This window comes from Ambystoma mexicanum, chromosome 4p (genome assembly GCF_040938575.1).
Source record: "Ambystoma mexicanum isolate Mex_15411 chromosome 4p, UKY_AmexF1_1, whole genome shotgun sequence".
Lineage (NCBI taxonomy): Eukaryota > Metazoa > Chordata > Amphibia > Caudata > Ambystomatidae > Ambystoma > Ambystoma mexicanum.
The window spans coordinates 184,460,509-184,487,854 of record NC_090927.1 but is presented as its reverse complement, the minus strand read 5'-3'; the positions used below and the strand labels follow the sequence as shown (position 1 = coordinate 184,487,854).

General features: G+C 42.9%; 1 protein-coding gene across 6 annotated transcripts in view; it reads left to right on the top strand.

Annotated features, from left to right (window-relative positions):
* EFR3B (EFR3 homolog B) overlaps positions 1 to 27,346 on the top strand; it is a 1,154,471-nt gene that overhangs the window by 721,027 nt on the left and 406,098 nt on the right. For all 6 annotated transcript variants that reach the window (XM_069605670.1, XM_069605672.1, XM_069605667.1 and 3 more), the window contains one exon: positions 17,565 to 17,686. In XM_069605670.1, the coding sequence (XP_069461771.1) occupies positions 17,565 to 17,686 (122 nt within the window). The remainder of the gene's footprint in view (positions 1 to 17,564; positions 17,687 to 27,346) is intronic.

Below are 27,346 nucleotides of genomic sequence, written 5' to 3'. Positions count from 1 at the left end.
CTCTCTTTTTCTTTATCTCTCTCTCTTTCTCTTTCTGGTCACAGGACGCTGCACGTCCAACTCTCTCTCTGCAACCCGGAACAGCCCTGTTTTGTAACTCACATGCTTTACTCTTATACAGTCTCCTCCCTCGTTATGTGTGATGTATGCTTGTGACTTCCCCAGTATAAGTCTGGGTCTTCCTCTTTCCCTCTCGCATGTCTTCTCTCTTCCTCAATATATAATCCTTCTCATTCCAGCTGATAGGAATAATTTCTTCAAAGAGATATTCACAGTTTCTGGGTGACAGTAGCAGAGACTGGTTCTTCTACATACATGTTTCCATAGTAAATGTTTTCAGAGGTATTGTTGAGATTGTTTTTAGGGGGTTCCTCGTTGGAACCGAAGTCCTTCTCTCCAAAGGTCCCACTTGCCTCAAGCCCTAGGGAGGGTATTGCAGAGCTTGCCCACCTCCCTAACCTCATGGAGGGCTCTTGGGGAGAAGGGACAAATCCCCATGAATCTTCACAGATGTCAATATAGGAATCCAGGACTGATGCCAAAGCTATCCACAAAGGAATGTGCATGTGGGACTAGAAGAAAGTCACATGCAGAATGAAGGAAAAGCCACCTGCAATGACACTCTAGTATTTAGTCCATAGACTCAGTAACTCACGCATCATTTTGGGTATTAATTTATATACAAACTCCTGTTGGACCCCCCCAGTAAACTCTTTATATATTGACCTTCACAAGGTATTGTATGATCCCAAAATTAGACCTGTGGCCCACTACAAAGACATTTGTGATGCTATCTTGGATTCATTGAGTTTGGCACCCTTTAGTTTAAAAACGGATTCTTTAACTGTAAAGAGATGACTCTCAAATCTGAGCGGTGTGTGAGGTAATCATAAACAATTATCAGTTTTCTTAGCACAGAAAAGGCTTGCAAAATTATCCCACGTTCCTTAATGCAATTTCCCAGCGCATTCCCTTAATACAATTTTCCAACGCATTCCGGAGAAATCAGTTTTTGTGATTTTGATTAAATCTCAATTAAATCTCCTTCTAACCCAGGAGATTATTGGTATACGTAGTAAAGAAAAATTGCCAGCTTTTTGTCTACGCTCTAATGATGTGGAGACTATTGAATCTCTGATCATCTTTTGGTGGTATGTCCTGCTCTGAATTCCTTATGCAGCACTATTTTTGAGAGATTTGTTCATCATGTTGATTGGCCCTCTACTGATGAATTGTGGTATAGGTTGTCTGTAGGGCATGAGACCTTTTTAACTATTGTAGCAATAACACTGATTGAATCAAATTACATGTTAGTTTGTAGTCAACAGAGTATATGACGTGATTAAATATTGTATTCATGTTTTCTTTTTAAATTTGAAGCAATGTTTTACTACGAATCAAATAACTAATTTAATGTTTGATTGTAATATTTTGTATATTGTGTATGGTTTATTTATTAAATTAATTCACTCAAAAATAATAATAATAATTATAATAATTGACTTGAAGACCATAGACTGGTTGGTGGAAGGTCCAGAACATAAATTGCTCTTTGCTTAAAACTTTGCAAGTAGCCTGGTTTAGCGCACAAATATAGCAGAGCAAAGGATGAAAGTATTAACCATTGTCACATCATACATGGAAGCAAATGCCCCAAGGAGCACTGCATTGGCTCAGTTGCTTTACGTTTTATTTTTCTGTAAAACTTTCTTTTGTATAGTTAATCCTCTGTTAATCCGCTTTATATTGCTTTAGCTCAAAGGATTAAATGACACTACACATGATGTGCATATTCTCAAAACTAATTAGTGAGATCTAATTAGATAGCAAGCTTACATTGCTTTTTGTGTTTAACATCGCTTTGGTAAAAATACACTGTAAAAAACACAGGGTTCTCTTGCTGGCCAGTCTCATCTAGATTGCTTTGTTAATTGACTGTAACATTGGACCAACTTAATTTTGGACTTGCCTTCCATTTAAGGTTTTGCTATGGTTTCACTTTTGCATTGATCAGAGAGACCTCGGCATCTATATTTTATTCATTTAGATTTATATACAGGGAAGAAATCGATCACAAAAGTACAACAGATTGACGGGAAGCAGTGAACGTCTTAAAATGGGATGGGCTGGTGACATTCTGACCAGGTTGGGGAGGGGAGTAAATGGAACTCTTACCGGGGCCAGTACATGGGTGGACAAATATTGATTAAGGACAACCGACGTTAGACATTTTCAAATAAGGGTAGGCGGTACGGCCAGTTGTGTTAGGGATGTCACCATGATAAAGTGCTACGGTGGAGGTGGAGAAAGTGAGGGACAGAGGCCGGTTAGAGGTGAGGGAAAAATGGTAGCTTGAAGGAAGATGAGAGATAGGTTACAAGGTTAACCTGAAGACAAGGAGGCTAGCTTTCAGGTTGGTTTTGAACACATCAGTGTGGAATGTTTCTCAGATGTCCAGGGGAAGAGAATTCAATGCAAGTGGAGCAAGAAGAGAGAAAGAATGGAAGCAAGAGGAACCACTGGGAGGGCAAGGTGCCACAAGGGTAGTCAAGGAGGTACAACACAGATTACGAAAATGCCTGTAGTGGTGAATAGAGAAGGATAGATAAGGTGGTTCCTTACAGTGGATAGATTTGGGAACAAGGAGATGGCATTGGAATCTGGCCCTGTTTTGTATCATTAGCCATCCAGCTTGGTGGTAGAAGGAGGAAGTAGGTATGAAATTAGGGAGTTCAAAGAGAGTTGTGGCTGAAAAGTGTTTTATCTTGTTGAGAGGACACAGTGTAGTTGGGAAACCAAAGAGGATGCTGGCACAGTAGTCCGGTTTAAAGAAGACAAGAATGGTTAATAGATGCTTTGCAATGCTGAATGCAAGGAGGTGCCTGATTTTACTAATATTTAGGAGGTTGAGGCAGTGTCTGTGGAAGTTTTGGAGATGAAAGTAGAAAAGGAGTGAAAAGGGTCATAGATGATACTGAGGTTTCTAGCTGATGAGTAGGGGGGAGTGTCATGTGGGAACTGGGCATGCAGGAGAAGAATTGAGAAAAAGTATTTGGCAGGGATGAAGAGCCCCTCTTGTTTTGGAAGTGTTTAACATCGGCGAGTGCAAAGCCTTCCAATATTTAATGTCAGAAACACATTGGAAATTTCGATCGAGAGATAACAGGAGAGTTTAGGACTAGAGAAAATGATTTGGTTGTTGTCCGTGAAGAGTTGGTATCAGAATCCAAATGGGGAGATAAATGCCACAAGAGCAGAGCTGTACAGTATAAAGAGATGACCCACGATGGATCCTTGTGGAATACCAACAGTTAGAGAAGTCAGTTTAGAGGTGGTGGCGTTCCAAGAGACAGAGAATTGGCAAGGAACAAGGTAGAATTCAATCCAAGCAAGGGCTCAATCACGTATCACAAGAAGAGAGTTAGTATTAAGGAGATCGGAGTGATCGACCGTGTCAATTTCAACACCTATCAACGAGAATTCGAATAGAGGACGGGTTGGAGTACTTAGCAGAGGCGATAAAGTTAGACACATCAATGAAAGCAGTTTTCATGGAGAGACAGGAGCATAAATCTGCTTGAAGGTTGTGAATGGCTACGAAATGTGTAATGGTTAAGCACAACACTTGTAAGCACTTAGTAGTGCCGAAGTAAAGATGTAAGATGAAAGTTAGCTGGTAGGGTTGGGTAAGCCCCTTGCTTTTCTTAGGAGAGGGATGACCATGGCTGTTCTGAAAATAGAGGGAAAACAAGCAGAGTCGAAGGACAGGTTGACAAGTTCAGCGAGGTGAGATGCCACTAAAGGGGAAGTAGGCTTGACTAGCTGAGGAGCAAGATGGTCTGATGGGGCACAAGAGGGGTTTATTTGTTATTATTAGGGTTATTGGTATTAGGGTATTTATTTAATGGCGCACTTTACAATCATAGGGGGAAGAACACTGTGAGGAAAGCAGAGATAGAGTGTCGAGCTAACGGCGGAAGGTGGGCAATTGGCAACATGGGTGAAGACCGTGGGGAGCAGATCACTGAGTCTCAGGTAGGGTGGGGAGGGCAGGGTGGGTGCACTCCCCACCTTACCTGAGACTCTGTGATCTATTCCTTGAAGAAGGTGGTCTTTCCTGACCTGTAGAAGGGATGGGGCAAGTCTGGGCATGGTTCTTTCCGTGCCACTTTAGGTTGTAACCGCAACCATCCTGTGTGTTAGTTTTGTTTGGGTTTTTGACACATTTTTTAATTACATTTTATTTGATGTCTTTTTATTAGGAATTGTTTACTGTGTATAAAAAACTATTTATGCAGCTGCATTTAAATCAATCAATCAATTAATAAATAATACATTTTTGGAGTGCTGCCATTGATTCCTTCTGCAGCTAAATGGTTCTAAATAGGATTGATGTAGGCAGAGGCTCCATTTCTAAATATTATCCATTTCATAGCTATGAGGAGGTTCCAGAGTATTGAAGCATAGACAGGGAAGTCCTGTCTTCTGGTTCTTTCCTTCCTGCACTGTTGTAATTCTAGTCTGCACATTTCCTTACTCCTGGTGGATTACGGGCCTCTGGAGATGCTTAGTTCCCCACTGTAGCTTGGGGACTTCAGGACGACAGACTTGTAGATGATGCAGCAGGATTTTAAGATGATACAGGCTAGCAGCAGGAGCCAGTGCAGTTTGCTGACGGTCGAGGTGATGTGGTTGAATTTGTAGATTCCTTTAATGAGCCTTGCTGCAGTATGCTGGAAACATTTCAGTGGTGCCAGGGTAGTCACGGGAAGGCCTTCCAAAAGGGCATTGCCACCATCCAAGTGGAAGAGGACCAAGGCTTGGACAACGGATCTGAAGTTGTTTTCTGGGATGAAGGGCTTGATTATCCACAGGAGAGAAAGTTGGTGCCAGGCCGTTTGTGTTTTCCTTGCTATGTGCTGTTTGAACGTGAGGTGTCTGTCGATGTAGAACCCAAGGGCCCTGGCACAGGGGGCGAGCTGGGGGGTGAATCCCTTGACGTTCATAGCAGAAAGCCATGACTGGAGGTCAGGGTGTTCAGTGTTGTTTGTCAGGAGTAGGAATTCCCTCTTGGAGGGGTTGAGTTTCAGGTAAGCACTGGACATCCTGGAATGGATCAATGTGAGGCTGTCCTTGAGCCTGTTGATGTCTTCGTTGGAGGATATGTTGAGGTAGATCTGTGTATCATCTGTGTAATGGTGAATGTGGATGTTGTGTGGCGCGAGAAGGGTTACGAGCAGTTCCATGTAAAGATTGAAGATCTTGGGGGACAGGATGGGTCCTTGCAGGACTCTACAGGTGATGGGTAGAGTTGATGATCTGAAAGAATCCATTTGTATGAACTGTTGGAGGTTCGCAGTGTAGGATTTGAATCAGCGGAGGACAATCTCGCTGATCCCCATGCGGCGATGTAGATTGTCGGCTAGTGTCTGGTGGTCTACTGTGTCAGTTGCTGCTGAGAGGTCAAGGAGAACTAGGAGGCAATGATGGCCATCCTCAAGGATTCTAAGGGCATCATCAATCACCTTGATGGTAGCCATTTCTGTGCTGCATCTGGGTCTGAAGCCAGATTGGTAGGACTGAAGGAGGGTGTTGGCTTCGATGTGCTGGAGGAGCAGAAAGCCATGACTGGAGGTCAGGGTGTTCAGTGTTGTTTGTCAGGAGTAGGAATTCCCTCTTGGAGGGGTTGAGTTTCAGGTAAGCTCTGGACATCCTGGACTGGATCAATGTGAGGCTGTCCTTGAGCCTGTTGATGTCTTCGTTGGAGGATATGTTGAGGTAGATCTGTGTATCATCTGTGTAATGGTGAATGTGGATGTTGTGTGGCGCGAGAAGGGTTACGAGCAGTTCCATGTAAAGATTGAATATCTTGGGGGACAGGATGGGTCCTTGCAGGACTCTACAGGTGATGGGTAGAGTTGATGATCTGAAAGAATCCATTTGTATGAACTGTTGGAGGTTCGCAGTGTAGGATTTGAATCAGCGGAGGACAATCTCGCTGATCCCCATGCGGCGATGTAGATTGTCGGCTAGTGTCTGGTGGTCTACTGTGTCAGTTGCTGCTGAGAGGTCAAGGAGAACTAGGAGGCAATGATGGCCATCCTCAAGGATTCTAAGGGCATCATCAATCACCTTGATGGTAGCCATTTCTGTGCTGCATCTGGGTCTGAAGCCAGATTGGTAGGACTGAAGGAGGGTGTTGGCTTCGATGTGTTGGAGGAGCAGAAAGCCATGACTGGAGGTCAGGGTGTTCAGTGTTGTTTGTCAGGAGTAGGAATTCCCTCTTGGAGGGGTTGAGTTTCAGGTAAGCTCTGGACATCCTGGACTGGATCAATGTGAGGCTGTCCTTGAGCCTGTTGATGTCTTCGTTGGAGGATATGTTGAGGTAGATCTGTGTATCATCTGTGTAATGGTGAATGTGGATGTTGTGTGGCGCGAGAAGGGTTACGAGCAGTTCCATGTAAAGATTGAAGATCTTGGGGGACAGGATGGGTCCTTGCAGGACTCTACAGGTGATGGGTAGAGTTGATGATCTGAAAGAATCCATTTGTATGAACTGCTGGAGGTTCGCAGTGTAGGATTTGAATCAGCGGACAATCTCGCTGATCCCCATGCGGCGATGTAGATTGTCGGCTAGTGTCTGGTGGTCTACTGTGTCAGTTGCTGCTGAGAGGTCAAGGAGAACTAGGAGGCAATGATGGCCATCCTCAAGGATTCTAAGGGCATCATCAATCACCTTGATGGTAGCCATTTCTGTGCTGCATCTGGGTCTGAAGCCAGATTGGTAGGACTGAAGGAGGGTGTTGGCTTCGATGTGTTGGAGGAGTTGTGTCACTACTGCTTTCTTAATTATCTTGGCTAGAAAGAGAAGATGGGTAATGGGGCAGTGGCTGATGAGATCGTCAGGGTCCAGTGTTGGTTTCTTAAGAAGCAGGAAGATGTGTCGGGTCTTGAAGGTCATGGGGAAGGTGCCTTGAGTTAGGGAGGAGTGCTTCAGTCGGAAGAGTCTTGTGTAGGGAGGCATGGGGGATGTTATCCGCATACAGTGTGGCCTTGAGGCATGCTAATGTGGCAGTGAGGTCTTCCATAGTTAGTGTCTTGAAAACTGTCTTAGGTAGTTGAGGTTTTGCAAGATGGGGTGTGTAGTGTGCTGTCAGTTCAGGCGTTGGTGTCTATGTGTTGGCGGATCATGCTGATCTTACTGATGAAGAAAGTTGATGGCAGTGGATTTTTCGATAGAGTGTGCTACGGGGTGGGACAGGCAGAGAGTTGATGCAGTGCCTTTTGGCTTTGAAGAGGGCTCGGATGAGAGTTAGCCTTCTTCAGTAGAGATGAGACTTCTTCAGTAAGGCATTTGAATAGCTCATCATTTCCATATATTGCCAATTCTGTTAGCATGTTTTTTTCCCACTGCACTTCAGTCCCACAGATTCTGGGCCTCCATATGAGTTTGATGGTAGTGGGGGAAAACTGGAAGTAATAGTTTTACTGCCTGTTTCACCCCTCTGCCTGATTATGGGCTTGGCAGTCCAAAATGAATAAGAACGCCAGCTTGTTAGTAGAGGTATTACTGCCCACAAAAATGACGGCAACGTTGCTAGGGTATTACTACATGCAGTAACATTGCCACTCCCTTATGAGGATCCCATGGGATTTAAGAATAGGGAGTAATAAACACCCATAATCTGGTATAGGTTTACCATTGACGTGGGTTGTAACACTCTGATACTGATAACGTTGTTATAACATAACTGTCTACGTGTCTGTTCTGGCTCCCTTTACATTTCTTTTTTAATTTTATCGTACCCAATAGACCAAACATTTACTTTAACACCTGCAAATACGGTTTGAAAATGTTCTTTCATTTAATTAAATGGATTTTGTACTGTGATACTAGGAAAGCGAGCCTCTTTAGAGCGACAAAGATGGATGCAAGTAGACTAAGGGGTGACCATTTTTTGCAAGAGCTCTGACTACTTATGAGGAGGGAACCGTTTCATAAACACTCTATTGTGTTTGTATTTTTATTTGCGTTTTACGTAAGTCAAACATAGCTAGGACACACCTGAGGGATTTACATGTTGTTGAATGTAAGGTGTGTTAAGGAGGGGGATTACAATATGTGCATGGGATGTTCTGGCCATGGGGGTTGGATGTGATGCGGGAACACAAGGGGCCTATTTCACACCTAGACATCCACTGAAAGAAAAAGGTCTGGCGTTCCTTTCTGAACAGCAAGCTAACTCTGTCCGGATTGCTAATGGGGTGGTGTTTCCTTGGGCAGGGACGTGGCGAGAGAAGGTGTCCCCCACCTGAGCTGCAGAGTCTTGCAGCTAAGTAGGCAAGTGTGGGAGCAGTGGTTGACTAACAGGTAATGCAGGCAGTCGAAAAGTGTATTCTGGCTGGGATGGCAAGCCAGTGCAGCTCCCCGAGTCATGCCATTGTGTGTTGGGCAGCCCTAAGTGGGGCCAGGTGTGTCGCTGAACATTGATGAAGGTTGCCAGGTCTCATGTCTCCAGTGTCCATCACTTTGTAATGGGCATATGCATCTATATGTCCACGTTATTACCATTGTTTAAAACTCCCTCCAAGGAATCAAATGCCACAATTTCCTTGGAACTACCTGTCTCATCTCTAAAAATGCATTATGGAACAATATAAGGAGTCAAATCGAGTCCCTTCCTGCATATTTCAGATAACGTAATCATTACTCGTTCCAAAAGACTCTACGTTTAGAGCCAGTAACAAACCTTTCTTGTAAGTATGTAGATTCTACGGGGCCGCGTTGGCATCTGGATCCAGCCATAGAGAACTGTCTGATTATTAATTCAAGTGTATAGTACGGATGCCTGTCAGCTCACCATGCTGGACAGTTCTCTGCATTTTTCTGTCACCTTGTTATGGGGGAAGGCGGCATCTCCCAAACCCTGTGTCCGACCCTTTACCAATCAGAAAACTGCTATGGAGAAATGCAGTAAATGTCCCTTCATCCAATGCCGTGAGTTGTGGCGGGAGGGCTACCGTATAATACATGTCACTTTGAGAAGGTCTAAAACATTTAATCAAATTCTCCATATCCTGGTCATGAAATAATTCTACCCACTTCTGTGTTGTATTTCCCTTGCCAGGCATGGTTCTTTCCATAGCACTTTAGGTAGTAATCGCATCCATCCTGTGTGTTAGTTTTGTTTGGGTTGTCTACACATTTTTTAATTACATTTTATTTGATATCTTTTTATTCGGAATTGTTTTACTGTGTATAAAATGCTATTAATGTAGCTGCATTATACTAAATCAATCAAGCAATCAATAAATAATACATTTGTGGAGTGCTGCCATTGATTGCTGCTGCAGCTAAATGGTTCTAAATAGGATTGATGTAGGCAGAGGCTCCATTTCTAAATATGATCAATTTCATAGCCATGATCTCGTAATTAATTAGACAAAATGGTCAGGACAGACGTTATCGAATCCCACATCTTCATCGTATGATTAATAATTGTGGTATCATGGCCCTCAAAGAGCCTATGCCAGGACCATTCAAAGCAGCAATTAACAGGAACAACTCTGCCACAAGCTAACTACATTCGATTACGAATGGCAGTAAGGCTTTCACATTCAATCGTGAGACGTTTTGTGCTTTTAACCAGGAAGTTTCCACACAGTCTACAAGAGCTATCCTTTTTTGCTAAATGCAGTCTGCCACCCTGGACCTCCAATTCTCTGTAACTGGGGGGGTAGTCCTACCCTCTGAAATGTAAATCTTTGCAATAATTGAATGCAAGTTTGTTCAAACCCTAGTGAAGACGCATCTAAATGGGGCATGAGGCATTTGTCCCATTAGAAAGCTACTTGTGAAGACACATGAACATTCAGATGTATTTGCACAGCTTTTTATTATTTAGCTGGTTATTTAACTTTTTTTCTTTTTGAAAGCAATTAATCGTATGAACAGTTGTGCCCAAAGTGTGATACACAAACATAATTATTTCAAGGCATTATTAATGAGCAAAAACATGTAAACCACACAACTCATAAGTGGAAGCATCATGAAGACCAATTCGATGAGCACAGTCTCTTCATGAGTTTTGTGAATGGGAGATCTTGGTTAAGGATCTCCTCTGCCCGGCTGGAATATGACCTCGTGCTTGGTCGAATATGACCTGGTGGACCTCCAAGGCGGGAACTAGATTGAATTTAAAACCTACATACTCATGAAGTATTGAAGTAAAAGGATATTGCGACAAGTAGAAATTGCGTTTAACTTGACTAATGGTTTTCAGGATATATTCACTGCTGAAAGATTTACTACCTAAATTCGGGATAATTTGTTCGCAATCAAGGTTTCCTAATTCTCCTTTAAGGATAGTTGTAAAACTTGGCAAGGGCGTGATGGGCTGTTTTAAAGTATCTGTAGAAAACCATGTTTTAGCTTTGGCTACTAAGGACATTAGGCAAGATGTCTTAAACCTAATCATAGGGTGATGAGTAGTTTCAAGAATAATATGAATCAAAGAGTTAGCTGGGCTATTAACCAATTTCCAATATAAATTAGTCAATGTTTTATTTAGCAGTTATTAGACAATTAATCCTACTAAGTCTCAGCTCTTAGTAAAGATATTCTACAGGGAGAAAGGCTGTTCTTTTGTGATGGAAAAAGGAGCCTTCTCAATAGCAGCCCCTATGGCCTGGAACACTCTTCCCTTAGCTCTGCGGGAACAAGTACTGCTCAAAAATTGAAAACTTGGCTATTTACTTAGCCTCCGATCTAACATTGCCATCTTGTGTTTACCTTAGTTAAGGATCTTTGTCTTGTCATGTTTGCACCCTAACGCCTAAGGGTTCATGGCTGCGCTATATAAATATAAAGTAAAGTAAAGTTTCTTCAGGCAGTGCCCCTGCAGCTTCATACGTTAACTAAATGTTTTATTCCCCAAATGTCAGCACCATACAATATGAGGGGGAGAGATCTTGCCTTGTTATACTTTAATAATAAAATCCAGCTAATAGCCCCCATGGTGATAGTCAAAGTTTTTGATTCCACCCATTTGCTGCTGTTACTCACGGACTGGAATCTCAGATGGTGAGTCTGGGTGAGTGCTGGACTACTGGTTAGCCCAATTTGATTCCTTAACCCAGGCCTCCTCCACTTGAGGGAACACTTCCTCTTGATACGCCCCTCTGATGTAGAAGCAGAAACAGGCAGAGGAGATCAAATGAAAGAGCTGGGAGAACCTACCCCGCCACAATACCAGGCTGCAAAGGAAAAGCACAGTAGTTATTGGCGTGTTTACTGTGGCAATAAGACCAGAGGCGGCGGCTCAATACCGCCCAGGGGCCGTAGTTACGATAGTTACGATGGTTTAACAAAGCCCTGGGGGCATTACCGTGGGCAGTATTGGCCTGCCGCCTCAGGTCTTATTGCCATTAGTACCCGGCCCGTTAGACCGGGATACTAATGGCATTTGTTTCTGTTTTTGAAACGCTGCCGCGTTTCGAAACCGAAAAAAGAAAATGTGATAAAATGGCCGCCGGGAAACGGACAACGTACTCCGTTTTCCCTTTCCATGGCAGCCATCGGGAGCGGACGTGTTGGGAACAGAGTGTTTCCAGCGTGTTCGCTCCGAAGAAAAGGACGAAAAAAGAAGGTAAGTGGGGTTGGGAGGGCAGGGAGGGGATAGTTTGCTGGGGTGTGGGGTTGGAGAAAAAAAAAAAAATTACCTTTGTCCCCGGCAGGGGACGAAGGCAGCCTCCAGCCATAGGGAGGCTCGGAGCGGGGTTTGCCCCGTTTCGAGCCTCCTCATTGGCTAAGGGCTGCCATGCCCCTCGCTGGGAACAGAGTACCCAGCACGCGCGGGATCTACTAAAGTACATGGGAATACCATGTGGTATGGCTCGGAAAAGAGCCAATCCACATGTTGTATTCCCGGTGTACAGCGCATGCCGGGTACTAATGATGAATAATACTGACTACGTGCTGTATTAATTAATAATCTGATTCAGTTCTCTTGTGCATTCAGAAAAGCAGGAAGGTACAGTATCGGGTCCCATGTTCCTAATGATAAACAAGGTATGTGTCATCTAGCTACACAAGGAGACTACAATACTGTAAGGGCCCGTGGAAGACAGAATGAATGAATTCTTGCCAGTTTATAATGATGAATGAGGGACTGTTGGAAGATGACTGAATCCGGGAAAGAACCGATGAAGAACCAAACGAAAAGGAGAAAATAACAAACAGGTAGGTTGGTTGGGTTCTGAGTCCGAGCGTCACGAGGGCCACACTAGTTCTGAGGTGGTGCATGTAAGAATGGCTGCCAGGTGTCCCGTAAGTGCACAAGGTCTTGGAGGCGAAAGGTGCCAACCGCGGGCTGTAGGAGTCCGTGAACAAGGTCAGATTTGGGAACGGGCAATGGCAAATGTTCAAAGCTGTATGTAATAGTCTGTGCAGCAGGTTCTGGTTGGCACTGGAGTGACCACTCCAAGCAGAATGTGGAGAGTGCCTGCGAGGCAGCATGAGTTAGCAACGATGAGGAAAATAGTCCAAAAGCAAATGCAAAAGGAATCCGGGAGACAGGCACAGTTCAACAACGGCATAGCAGAAATCCGCGAGACAGGCACAGTTCAACAACGGCATAGCAGGAAAGTACAAAATCAGCTGGGAGATGGAGTCCAAGAGGCAGGCAAAGTTTGGCAACAACGTAGCATTAAGGTACAAATTCAGGAGGCAAACGGAGTCCGTTAGAGCAGACAAGAGTCAGGAGGAGTATAGAATTGCCAGAAATGAAGATTCACAAAAGTAGTAAGTTAGCTGCAATCAGAAGCAGCGATAGTCGGGACTGTGAATCTTTTAAATGAATGCAGGGGGCGGAACCTGAGGCACCGAGCGGCTGACCCAATCACGTGATGCAGTGTACGTGGGGAAGCCATGATAAGACCGTTCTCAGAGCGAAGCGTGGCAGCAGTACGTTTCCAAGGCAACTGCCAAAGGTGAAGAAATGGGGCAGCCAAAAGTCATGTCCTACATGAAGTAAACATTCGTACACTGTAACCTACTTTGATTCACATTTTTTGTTGTTTTAGACAAACTATGTAACCATACATTGCCCAGATTTAGAAAAATAATACATTTATTCGTTTTACACAATTCAATACATATAAAAAGAAGAATACACAAACACTTTTCTCTCTTTTTTCTTTTTTCCGTTTTTCTTTGGTTATGTCTACAAAGGATTTCTTAATATGCCATTATGGCATTTTCAAATCAAAAAATAATACACCCTTATTTATACCAAGTGATCATTGTTCAAAAAAGTTGATGGCGTTTTGTCAGGATGCTATGTCGACGCGCTTCGACCTATATTTTACGGAATGAGGTGGGTTCTTCGATGTTGTTATAAAGGCCTTCTTCAGGACAAGTGATGAGTGGTATATAAAGTGACTGAAAAGTCTTCTAACCCTTGTATTGTTGTGTATCTTATTTGAGTAGACTTGGAACGGGGACTAACATAACCAAAGAAAAACAGAAAAAAAGACAAAAGAGAGAAAAGTGTTTCTGTATTCTTCTTTTTATATGTATAGAATAAATTGTGTAAAACAAATGTATTATTTTTCTAAATCTGGGCAATGTCTGGGTACATAGTCTGTCTAAAACAACAAAAAATGTGAATCAAAGTAGGTGTGTACTGAACCGAATAACGGGAGATGGGGTAGTTTGTGTTTCATACTTGTTTTTCATAGATGGAAATAATGCCAGGGTGGGAAGAAACCGGTCAAAGCGACGAGATTAACTGAATAACCGAAATACATTGAAAATAGAAATGAACAGAGTCTTCACTGCATAATGTGAATTCATCGTGAAGTAGACACAGACAACAGGTTCAAGATTGGTTCTCAATAGTTTTCTTGACTTAAAAGGCAGGATGGAGTAAGGCCTAACTTGCCCTATGCTAATGTGGTTTTTCCCCACCTAAAGAAAACTAAGGATAGTCTGTGTCAGGAAGTCCAAATCAACTGACTGTGTCCAACACTTATACTTGCCCACACAACTAACTGTATACAATGTATAGGGATGTCAGCATCAAAATGAATAGTGTTCAAAATGAAGTTCAGAGCTTCTTCCAGCTCTTGCCTTGTAATCAGCTTACCCTTCCCCAAGTTCAAAACAGTTCACAACGAATCAGGGTTCCCTTCCCCAAGAGTTCAAATCTTCCAGCTTCTCAAAACAACACAATTCTTTAGGACACTTCCAACACTTGTCATCAGTACTTTTCACTGGTTCACAAAGATAAGTCTGTTTCTTGACTCCAGAATCACATAAGAGGTTGTTGCAAAACACAAGCTTCTTTATGGATACTTTCATTGGCTTTTCCATAAAGGAGGGGCACTCTCTCTGGGCACAATTGTCAGACCACACTGTCTACCCATTATAGGTCATGCAACAGATACCCGTTGTTGACTGTTTTCCATCAACAATTGTCCACTGCTTTCCTTTGACAGTGAAGGTTGTTTCTTTCATCAGTGTAGCACTCTTCTAACACTTTACCGTGGGTTGGTTGGCCACCATACACTTTGTTATACGTTTATGTATTCTTCTTGCTCTTGCCAATCCAGGTTTCCTTTTAATCTGCAGTTCCTTGAACTATTTCAGTTTCATCAGTACTTGGTTTCTCAACTCATACCCTTCTCTGTATTCGCTTGGCTTTGCCAACACTTTGTGTCTCAGACAATTAAATCTGTCGTTTCTGCTGCATACACCAGCTTTCTTTCACTCAACTTGCGAGTGCTCAAAACCTGTTCTTTCTCTGTGCAGCATTCAAAAGCGCTTATAATGTCTTTCAGTTAGTTCGGTATTCAAAAGTACTTGTTTTGGCATTCGAAAGTACTTATAACAACTTTCAGTTTGATCCGTTTTCAAAGTAGTGGTTTCAAGTTTCCAAAGCGCCCCACTATGACGGTTTCCCTGTTTCCACTCACGGGTTGCACACAGCAGCTCCCTTCGGTTTCTTTCCACTCCTTCTCTGCTTCCACCAGCTCCGCTCTTCCCTCACAGCAACCACAGAGAGCACTGCTCGCACTTCTGGTGTCCTGCGGCGCCTGGAGTGCTTCGGCACCCCACAGCTCCCACTGCGTGCACCCGACAAGGATGGCAGTAGGACTTCCAGACCCTCTCGCGGACAGCTTCGGTGTCCCTCTCTCCTGCTCGACACAGCTCCCGGCTCCTGCGTCTTCAGCTCCTTTCTTTTCAGCCCGTTTATCCTTGTGCTGTGCATCAAGGATTTTTATATCCATTGGAATTGTTAAATGACCACAGGTGTGGTTCATTAAGTCCAAATGCCTGACTATGGCGAAACCCATTAGCAGGACGTGCCTGGCTGTTCCACCGGTAAACCTTCATAGCCCTCTTCTTCCTCTCAGTACCAGAGTGATGTTTGGGGCTGTGTGAATTAATAAAGGAAGTGTGTCTAACTCTGTATTGTATCCTCCTCATCTTGGTACCCGACTGAAGTGTCTCTGCATTAACAAAGTGAGGAAGGTATATGATTATCTCACCCAAATGAGGACCTGTCCTCCTAGTTGATCTCTTCCACGTCCAAGTGTTGAGGTGGTATTTCTTTTGGACATTTTTGAGTGAAGAGAAGGGAAAGGGTAGCCTACAAAGGCTTGAGGGATTGAGGGTTCATTCTGAAAAGGGAATGAGGGATACCATGTCTCACCTAACGACGTCCTCTCCCCGCTCCCAAGTTTCCTCCACCTAGGTGATCCCCCCTCGCATATCCACCTCCAAGGTCAGAATTAAAAAGTGACAGCCTTTCCCTGGCCACCCGAGAGGAGGATATATTGGGAAAAGAAGTGAGAACGTCCTTGGGTTCCTCACAATAAGCAGTAACTTGGAATTGCTTTGGTGGAACCAGTCTAAAGAAGGAGCGATACTGCATAGCCGAGCGTTAATGCTGGTTTTGTAGTATTTGAAGATTAAAGGGAAAGACATAAATGTGGCTATAGAAGCAGCTATTGACGAGTATGTGGAGAAACATTAAAGGAACACATGATTTGACTTGATGTGGTATCGCAGGAAATCAGATCCATAGATTGAGCTAGAACTGGCTTCCAAAGGTTTCGAGGAGATTGTAGCACAGCATCAGATAGAAAACCAAATTTAGTCATAGTCATTTAGCACATATGGACACCACTGTGGAAGATGTGGATATGTCAACAATATAAATACACTTGAGGATGAAGACAACGATCAAGAGGCAGCCAAACACAGAAAAGGATGATAAAGACCTTGACGGCAGATGAAAACCAAGACCTGAAAAGAAGAACCTGTGAATCCTTGCTGGGGATGGAGGACCAAATGGTGTGCCAGGTGTAACCCAGGTAACACTTCTAGATACATGGGTCAGAAGGACTCTGCTGCTATTCCCAAAGACAAGACTAGCCGCAGTTCAAACTTAAGGATGGCTCCCCAGAAGTATGATGAACTAACAAACTTTCCCCTCCAGGATTGCGTTCCATTTCTTAATCCGCGTAGTTCTTGCCGTCGGATTGCCCGGTGTGACACGCTACTTACTTCAATGTGCAGCCTCCTATGCATCTGACACATGTTTGTGTTTGTTGTGTCTTAAATGTTTTTTTCTTAACCTTCAATGGATAAAGAATTTAAAAAATAGAAATCCTACTATAAAGGTAATTATTAATAATGAGAGTATTGATGTTCTTCCTGAACAAAGAGTAAATAGGTCCGATTACGTTGTTAAGACTAAAAACCTAGGAATACGATTGTTTAGAAAACAAATCCTTTGTAAAGGAAACCATGAAATATAATGGCATAGGCTTGCCTCCCAAGCAGCCAAATAGGACATGTTGCAAGTCCGTTCAAACATGTTTGTCTTCGATTGCGAACACACCTGTTTCATGTCTCTTTCCATCCTTCACACTGAGTTTGACCAAACACCTGTAACGAGCATTTTTCAAGAACTGCTGCATCACCTGCCAGAGAGTGGCAATGGGTCAGTCTGGTTTTCTGGTTACTAAATTCCATATAACCGAGTGGAGGCCCACTCATAACTTGGACATTTTAAGACTAACCATTCCCTACATAACCATGTCCATTATTCTGCTTATGCATTATTCATTGCTGCGCCTTGAGTCTGGAATGTCCTATCACCCTCCGTCCCTTTGCTCCCCACCTTACTGGCATTTCCTAAAAGCCCTTGAACCTCTTCTTTAGTCCCTTGTTTATCTCTAAAGTCCCTGATTTGTAGATATGATTCTGTATTTCTGCTTCTGTGCTGGTTTTGTTTTCTTTGCTAATTACCAATGTTATCAATGTGTTAGGTGTTTTCACTGAAAGCTGTTCCTATGTCCATTTTTTGTTTAGTTTTATCGGCCATTTGTAAGGTGCCTATACATCAAGAAATTGTGTTTCAAAGCACCCACATTTTGCATTGATAATTGTATTGCACAGTGCTCGGGTATTTCCAGGTCAGGATACATTTTATAGGTGAATAATCCAGCTGTGTGTGCATTGGCCAACACTTGTTTTTCTTTGCTTTATGCAGTTTGTGAAGTTTGCCAACATTGAAGAGGACACCCCATCCTACCACAGAAGCTATGATTTCTTTGTGTCCCGGTTCAGTGAGATGTGCCACAACAACGATGACGAGTTGGACGTCCGAAACAAGTGAGCTCAACAATATACTTAACCGTGTGAGGCAGTGCCTGCCCTCTTACTCAGTGTTGGGTTTGCACACCATATGTCTCTGGCTCATGTTACCCTCTGTTTTATTCTCTGATGAGGGTGCACGACAGCTGCCCTAATGCATGTGATGTTGATCGAAATAAAAGGATCTTTCTGATTTTTGTAGAGGGCAGGTTTCAAATGCTTGTGTGGTGCTGGGGACCACACAGATATCTGGGCGAGGCCAAGTGGTGCGATTCTTCATGAGTCGAGCATCCTCGCTGCAATTGTACATGCTCATTGACAGTAGTGCACACGTGTGTTTAAAATGCCATGAAACGGTGCTTCTCCATATACTGGACCAAAACCATTGTCCCGGTCCCAAATGGCGATTGTCTTGTGGCAAAGAATCATTAGATACCCTTGAAGCTCTTTCTGCTATCAAGGTCTAAAATTGCCCCTTTTTTCAAATCTGTTTAATAGTAAACAAGAAAGAAGCAAAGAAAGTAAACTGATGGCAAAAACAGGAGGGCATGCCAAATATATACAGAGGCAATAAAGCACAATCAAGAGATGCAACCCAAACCTCCACCTCACCCTCCTACAGCCCCACTTTCAAATGCTGTATTTGTTTGGACCACTAGTGGGACCCTCCATGAAGCAAGACTCAAATTCTACCCTCTCCACTGCTCCACCGAAAGCAGTAGGCGTAGAAAAGGATCAGGGTGGTAAAAAGGAGAGCATACCATGGTGATGTCCCTTACAACAACGCAGGGCCATCAGATGGCATAGAAACCGCCTTCGGCTACCCGCATCTCCTGTGAATAGCGCCATTGTCAAATGTACACCAACCTCATGAAAGAGATACTATCTACATGGAATCTGCTACTAAATGAATTGCAAAGTCTTCAAAATATCAGGTAGTACAAGAGTATTTATTCTCTCAGTCCGATGAGCAAAACACAGGAGTCAACATGTTTCACACCTTTAGGTGCTTCCTCAGGACTTCATTAATTAATGATTCAATTCTTGTACAGTGTATTCTACACAGGTCCCTTCGGTGTTATATCATTTCTTATAAAAACATTTATTCTGACTATACATGATGCAAAAAGAGAATTATATTCTTAGCTTGTAAACATTAAAGTCTGCTTTTATAAATATTGAATTGTCAGCTCACCGACAAGGAATCTGCATCTTTTGAAGTGCCTATGGCTGTGTAGGGGTCTTGATTTTCGCCTTGATTAGCACCGAAATAATTTTACAGTAACACTGGCGTGACTCTTCATATCCCTCAACTTTGGCCCAACTTCCTGTAGCTCTCTTTGCCTTCTTAGGATTTCACGAAACACATCTGGGAACAGAAGCCTTTATTTATGTGTATTTTATTTGTGCGGTGGGTTCCAATACATTGGAGTGAGTAAAGAGAGGAGAAGGGGTGGAAGCAAGAAAAGGCACAGGAGGGTCTGGCACAGCGTGGTTGAGTGCAGAGGAGAAGCAGTAGGAAGGAGATGGTGAGCAGACAGAGATGGTCAGACAGGTTCTGTGGAGCAAGACTCGCTACTTTCTAGACTACAAGGAACGGGTTACGGAGAGCAGTGTGAGGCAGGCATGGTATCAAGAGAAACACTGATTCAAAAGTAACTGTTTGAAAACATTTATCACACTTTGTGGGGTTGGTGTAATGCCTATCTGGTCCTAACTCTAAGTGGGTTGTTCCTTCAACTGATGTTTCTAAGGGCTGTCGATGTCCGTAAATCCAAAACCAAAGTGTGTCTGGGTCCAAACCTATGCTTGCCCGCACTCTTAAACCAAATGTGGTAGGGGGTCTTCTTAAAGGAAAAATGGTGATTCAAAAGGAAATGTAAACCACAGCTGGTTTCAGGTAGTCTTACCAATAGGTGAAGTTATGCCAGTTTAAAATATTTAATCTTAAAAGGGTTGCCCTTGGAACCTTCCATGTAGGGCTATTGCAGCAAGTCAATCGAGTTCACAATGTCTCTGGCTTTCTTGGGGTTCCCTTCCCCAAGCTTCGGTCTTTCCAGTTCCAAATAAAAAAAACACTGTCCCTGTGAGGCCTCTCTAGGTTCCCTTCCCCAAGTCTAGGCCTCTCTTCACGAAGTTAAACAATGTCTCTTGTGGGTCTCTTAGGGTTCTCTGCCCCAAGCCTAGGCCCCTCTGGTCTCAAAACAAGCAAAATGTTCCTCTTGACAGGATGTACCTTTCACTGTACAGTTCTTTCATGTGGGTAGTATCAGAGACTTTCGAGAACGCTGGGTTCTTTGCTCCTCCAAGGCATGACCACTCTGATCTCTAACCCCTACCCTTATTCTCTGGCACCTTTTCCTCTTCTGTGCCTCTTTAACTTGGTCCTTTTCCACGTTATTGTGCTTCCTGTACAGCTTCTTTTTCTGTCGTACAAACTTGCACCTTTCTGTGCCTCTTGCACACTTCTCCTTACTTTTCACTGTGCCCTCTTGCACCTTCAGTTCTCACCGCGCTCTCTTGCACCTTCATTTGCCCTTTAACGTGCCTCTTGCACTCTCTGTATTTCTTTCAGGTTGCTTGCACCCTCTCTTGACTGTCTGTTTTCCTTCTCACTGTCTCTTTGCTATCTCTCTCGGTTTCGGGTTGCTTGCACCCCTCTCCTTACTTTCTGGTCTCTCTCGCACCCCCTCTTGGCTGTTTCTGCACCATCAACGCACTTTGCTGTCTTTCATTACTTCTGTGCCTCTAGCGCACCTTGTCTGTCATTCTGCTTTGCTTTCTTTCACTGCTTTCTGGTTTTCGCTTGCTTTCATCCCTCTTTCTCTCACCGGACTCTTCTTTCAACAATGCTCCTCTCCCGCTGCAGTCACCCGCTTGTCACTTAGTTTCTCGCTCTCATGAAACTCACCAACTGTAGCGCGGTGCGGACGAGCAGGTACAAATAGGTGTGGGTCGAGGTCAGAGTCTGGCCACCTTGGGACCAGCACACGTCCCAAGGGAACAAGCATTTCCCTGAACACCGCTGGCAAGATACAGGCTGCCTCGCTCCGGCTCTCTGGAGACACAGCTCCCTAGCCATGCTGCAGCCCCTCACAAACACTGGCCAGAATCTTGGCACGCCATCCTCCTCGGGATCCTCCAGGCTTTTCTTCCTGTAGCTACGTGCTCCTTGGCTTCTCTGGTCCAGTCAGCACCCCCAGCTTGCTCAATGCTTCTGGCAATACCACCCTTTTTATTATGCAGGTGAGTCAATTGGAGTCCGGTGCGCACAGTTGGAATAAAGTGCTTGAAGTTGCCTGACACTATTAGTGGGACAATTCAAAGGTGTTATGGGGTAGGCTTCATTTCGTATTCCTATGTTGTTTCTATAGGTAATCCTCATTGCTCCCGATCGCCTCTTCTTCGTTCCAGTACTTAATGGAAATGGGGAGGATGCAGTGTGATTGGAAATACCCCATTAAGACTGAGGCATAGCGGGTTGGTGTTAATTGGGAAAGGGGGAATACCATGTCTCACCCTTGGATATTCTCCTCCGAGTCCCACTTAAACCTCCACTCAGGTGATACTCTGTTGCTTGTCCACCACTAGGGTCAGGATCCGAAAGCGATGGCCCTTCCCTGGCCACCTGAATGGAAGATCCCGGGGGAGTAGGTAGGAGAATACTGTCTGGTTTCTCAGAGCATTTGTGCATGGAGTGCCAAACAGCATGGTGTCCGTTGGAAGAAGTGGGGTAGGTTGTAGAGAGTACAGGTAGCGAAGCAGAGGATTTTGTTTAGAGGGAGGAAAAGTAGAGGCGGAGGCCAAAGAGTTGGCATGAGCAGTATTTTGGTTTGCTTTTGCTTACTTGAAGATACCTCTGTGACTCAAATGTCACATGAGATGCTGATCAGGCCAGAATATGGACTAAAAGAAAACACATTTTTGAACCACTTCAGCCAATCCGATAGCACAGCGAGTAGAGCGCTTGCTTTGACATCTGTTCAGAGCCTGCTGACACAGGTTTGAATCCCGGCAGGGCCAAACTCAGCCTTTCATCCCTCTGAGGTCGATAAATGAGCACCACACACCGTGGGTAATAAGCAGCGCTCAGGTACCTGAGGGTTCGTAGCGCTATATAAATGCTAAATTATTATTATTATTATTATCATTATTACCACATGAGTAAAATCGAGGGATGCTGCAATGCAATATTTGATGTCATAGAATGGTCCAAAAAATATTTAAGTATGTCGGATTTTTAGAACACTTGCATTTTTTTATCATGACCTGGTGTTGGGGACATTTCTCTGAAATGTATTGTTGCTGAAATATTTAGAGGGATGGATTTGTATTCATTTTAATGTAGACATCTGCATACAGTGGTTACTATCACTGTAATGCCCTCATAGTTATTTGTATTTTTGAAATGTGTAATTATTTACATATAATATAGATTTATCTAAGAGTTTTTATTGCACATGGCACTGTTCCTGGAACCTCTGCATAATTTAGCTTTACATTAAGTGCAGACTTTTTGTGGAACCTTCAATAATTTAACTTTGCATTCCTTGCAACATGTATTGCCTTAAGTATAGGTCGGGAAGATTCTCAGGTGTACTGAAATGGAAAGGAGGGTGTCTTTTCGAAACAAGATGAGCCTTCACTTTGCTCTGGCTTATGTGTTCTACCCCATTGAAGATGATTAACATTATTGTTCCTAAATACTCTGTTATCTACTTTCTCTATAGTGGGGAACAGACTATGGAGACAGTGGTTCTGTGTATAGATTATTCCATTTTAGTACTTGTTTGAGGTCGTTTGGGAACACATTTGAAAAGATGGACATTTTAAAAGATGTGGGTGGGCATCACTTTGTTCTATCCGATCATAGAGTACTATTATTCCTGAATTTCACAATGTTATATTGGAGCATGTCACAGTTGTCTAGGCATGACAATATCCAAAGAAATCCACTAGGAAGGCTTTCTAGTTCATGGTTTGCTCGCAGTGTGCTCGTGTAGAGCTACCTGAAATCCTTCTTTTCACTAGTCCTTTTCCCTTATCAAAGAGTTAACAAAATCGCTTTAAGTCAATATCGTGTAAAACCGTTCCAAATCTTCTATTCCTCTAACAAAGCAGTATGCGTTTCCAGATCGTTATTGTGACATTGGGAGCCAATGCATTTTGGAAAATAATTCCGTCACCAGGGCTTAAACGCCACAGATCTTTAATTAGATAGAAGTATCATTCACAGCCAAGCAAAATACACACATGATTGAACTACAGATGATTTCCACAATATCCAATGGACGCGCATTAATATCCAGATTAGAAAGTACATACCAATCATGTAGTTTTAAGTCCGAACGCCGAACTGGAAATGGAGGTATCCAACAAGACACAAAAACACAAAGAAACAGTAAGCATAATCAAGGAATGTCCCCAATGTGTGAGGAAATGTTCAATTTGTAGATATTACACAAAATAAAAACATGTGGCAATTATATTTTACCAGGTAGCCGCTCGGAATCTGTGTCTGGAACACTGTAAACACAATTTTAATGTGGCTGTGTCAGGGGAATCCAACCAAAGTACAATGCATATTAGGATCAATATTAATCATGGTGTTGGTTTAGAAAAGGTGAAAGTACCTGAAACTTTATGGCCTTGAGTGCGCCATCTGGAAACTGTATCCTTCCTTCAAGGTAAAGGATACATTTATCAGGTCGTGTATGGAAAGTATGCAGTAATCTATGTGGGAACAGAGCTCCTAGGTTTCTCTTACCTGTCGTCTGGGCTCCAGTGTCGGCGTGGTGTGCAGGATACTGCGGGTCTCGCGGATCCATTTCCTTGGGGGTGTAAATGGAATTGTTTGTCGGCGTTGCTAGGCGACACCTCAGAGCGCGTTGTGCATCGCCCAGTGGCACTGCCTCGCGTCACGTGCTTCCATGGAAACAGAAGCACGGGATGTCGGCCATCTTGTGGTTGGACACCACATGGAGAGGATAGAGTAGACCTGGCCATATTGGCAACTTTGTGAATGTTCCAGATTTGGTCGCTAGAGATGACATGCATGCATGTTATTGTACCCGACCCGTTATAATTGGTTGGCGCAGATTCAAAGGTGTGTCTCTTGGTATCCTAATAAACTGATTTCTAAATAAAACATAAGTCGATGTGGAATGAGGGATTCCATATAATTCCAGAATCAGTGCATAGGATTATGTTTTTATATCCAAACGTGGCACCAAGGTGCTGTGGATAAGATTCAATGTAAAAGCAGTGGTGTACCTCACAACACACAAATGTTTACATGGAATACTGTGGCTGCAAGTGCACAGTTTGGTTGTCTGGAATGTGTGGCAACTTGTTACAAGAAGTGAGGTTACACACAATTGCAGGAGTGAACCCCACCAGTCACATTTGATTATATAGGATTGCAAGACATTTTGTGGCTCCAAGCCCCATGTAGGAGTCCATTTTGATGTGCATAACTAGTGGAGGATAATTTTTGTGAATAGTCTGAGTTAAGTCTTATCCTATCAAATGTAGCATGTGAAGTTGATCTCTCCATGAATTCCTCCTGGTGTCATTGCATCAAGGCGGTCAATCCAATACGTTTCTCGCTGATGTAATTTGATACTCAAGTTTTCATGCACATTATGTTTAATGTTAGTCTCAACAATTGAAATCTTATTTGGCTAATGTTGTGGGATTTGTCAATCCAGTGTCTGCCAACTGCAAAGTTCATGTTCCTATTTCTTATGCACAACCTATGTTCATTCCAAGGCATTTTCGCTTGTCGTTTAGATTGTCCCACGTAGTAAATGCCACATGGGCATTTGATTGTGTGTATGATATTGGATGTGTCACACGTGGCAAATTCGCGAACCTTGATCTTTTTGTCTGTTCTCGGATGATTCATTGTATTCCCTTTGGTCACAAATCCAAAATTACTGCAACTCATTTTTACTAGTTAGTCTTTCAGGTTTCTGCTACGTTGGTATGCAAAAATTGGAGGATTCGCAAAAAGATGTTCAACCCTTGTATACATGTTCAGGGTTCTCCAATTTCTCATGATGATGGTTTTGATTCTCTGGCTCTGCAAGGAGTATTGTGAAACGAATACCAATTGAGGATTGGTTTTCTCTTTTTTATTATGATCATGAGTTGTTGTCTTGGGTGGTATATTAGCAAGATGTGTGCTTGCTGCTTGCTGCTTCAATCTCTTCACGTTTTAGCCCCGTGCCAAAAATCTCTCTCCCATATTCCTGATTTCGTTCTCTCTATCCACACGGTCACAGACTATTCTCTTCACACGTAGCATCTGACTGTAGGGTAAATATTTCATCAAGCTTGGTTGGTGGAAACTCAATCTGTGGAGTAGGTTGTTACGGTCGGTATCTTTGCAGAATATGTTTGTCTTGAATTTAGCTTCAGACATCTCCATGGCAACATCCAGAAGTGAATATTTCTTTGGAAAATTCTAACGTGAACTGAATTCTGGGGCCAATAGTGTTGATGTATATTAGAAGACCTTTCAACTGCTCCTCTGTTCCTTTCTATATGGTGAAAATGGCATATATGTAGTGGACCCAAAGTGCAATGTGATTCCTCCACACCTCATGTTCTAAAATGTAGTCCATTTCAAATGTATGCATGATGCAGTTGACATATGTTGGTGCCATTGATGCTCCCATCAATGTTGCGGAAGCTTGAAGATAGAAATCTCTATTGTGTTGAAAATATGAGTTCTCTAAAATGAACTGGAGTAATATGAGGATAAAGTCCTTTGATGCTTGGATCTCTTTTTCTTTCAATAACATCCATTCAATTGCTTCCATGCCCATGTTGTGGGGGATTGATGTGTACAAACTTTTTAAATCGATGATGAACATAATGAAATTATCCATGTATTTTACATTTTCCAGTAGTTGGGAGAAAATATGTGGTGTCCTTGATGTAGGTTCTAGTTTTTGTACCAATGACTGAAGAAAACAGTCAATGTAGATTCCTAATGTTTGTAATATGCTTTCCATGCCAGTTTCGATTGGTCTCCCGGGAGGTTTATTTGGATGTTTGTGGGTCTTAGGCAATATGTAAAAATTGGGTATTCGAGGATATTTCATCAACAGGAAATTTTTAGTGTGGTGATTGATTCATTCATATCCTTCTGCATATCAAGTAATTCTGCGAGTTTGGGTGTAATTTCCACGGTAGGGTCTGAGTTGATTTTGGCAAACACTGTAGTGTCATTTAGCTTTGTGGCGCATCTTTGGCGTCCAATATTACCAAGGCTCCCCCTTTATCAGTTGCGCGGATCACAATGTTTTTGTCGCCATAATGGTTCTTGAATGTGCCAGTTCCTATGTTTTTAGGTTACTAAATTTAGGATGTTTGTAGCACATTTGTTTCGGATCCCTTAAGGTTTGTTTATGGAATATTTTGATTGAGTGGATATTGATTGGTGGAACAAATGCACCTTTGCTTCAGAATTCTTTATATTCCCCTTTCTTTCTGTCATGTTAGCTGTTTCTATGGTCTCTAATTCGTTAAAGAATACTTTCAGTCTGAACTCCCTAACAAACTTAAAAAATTCGACCTTGGTTTCGAAAAAGGGTTGTACTAAAAGTAGGCACAAAGTTCAAACCTTTCTGTAATAAATGTGTTTCTGCTGGGCTCAACTCTCTCTGTGAGAGATTAATTACTACGTTTTATTTTTTTGCCTGGTCACTCGCCCCTCCTCCCTTGGGCTTCCTCTTTCCCCTCTGGGTCGTTTTTCTCCTATTCTTTGACCTAAAAAAAACCAACACCTGGGGCGATTTGCCTGCTCCTGTTGCTTTCATTTTCATTTGGGTTTATATCTTCTATTTTTTGGGTATTTGATTTAGATATATACCCAACTGAAAAGAAAGTAGGAATATAAAGAATTCAGAAGCAAAAGTGTGATTTGAAAGGGAATTTGAAAAGTCTCTTTTCTCTCGTTCTGGAAGGACTCTCTGCGTCCCTTGCTCTGCTGTCGGCTTCCCAGCAATGTTCAAACTTGTGCTTTTCCCCGTGTATGGAGTCCCCTCCCCTCTAAGGTGTTGCATCACTGGGGTCGGGGGTTCCCTGCCCAATGTAGGACCCTCTGTGCCTCTGCTTGCTGCGGCGTCTCTCTCCACTTCAGCTTCTTGGCCCAGTAAGACACATTCATTTTCTGGTTGAAAGTAATTGATGTAAAACCCAAAGATAGGTGTGCCCCAATGACAACCTTAGACACTGGGGTTAATAATCATACAAGAAACCTAGCATTTCATCCAACAATTGGTAAAGAACATCCCCAAAGCAAATATCATACATGTGTGAATGATCACTTAATACATAAAGATAAAATATTACAAAAAAAGAAAAAAGTGCATAAATAAATTACAAAAGCAAGAAGCTGACCTTATTTGATTAGAAAGGTTTCAAAATAAAACACATAAACATGTAGCATACAAACAATTGAATCCTAAACATATATAATCAGGAATTTGTGGTGGGATCTCCGGCAATTCAAATCGTTTTAAGTTTGTGATTCCATATCATAGATTCAACCGTAGGTTTAACAGTCAAACCATCAGTCTACTAGAAGAGACAATGTGTTAATGTTTGTCTTCTGTAACAAGCTCTAGTGGGGTCCTTTATAAATCAACACTACTCTAGTTTCAACCA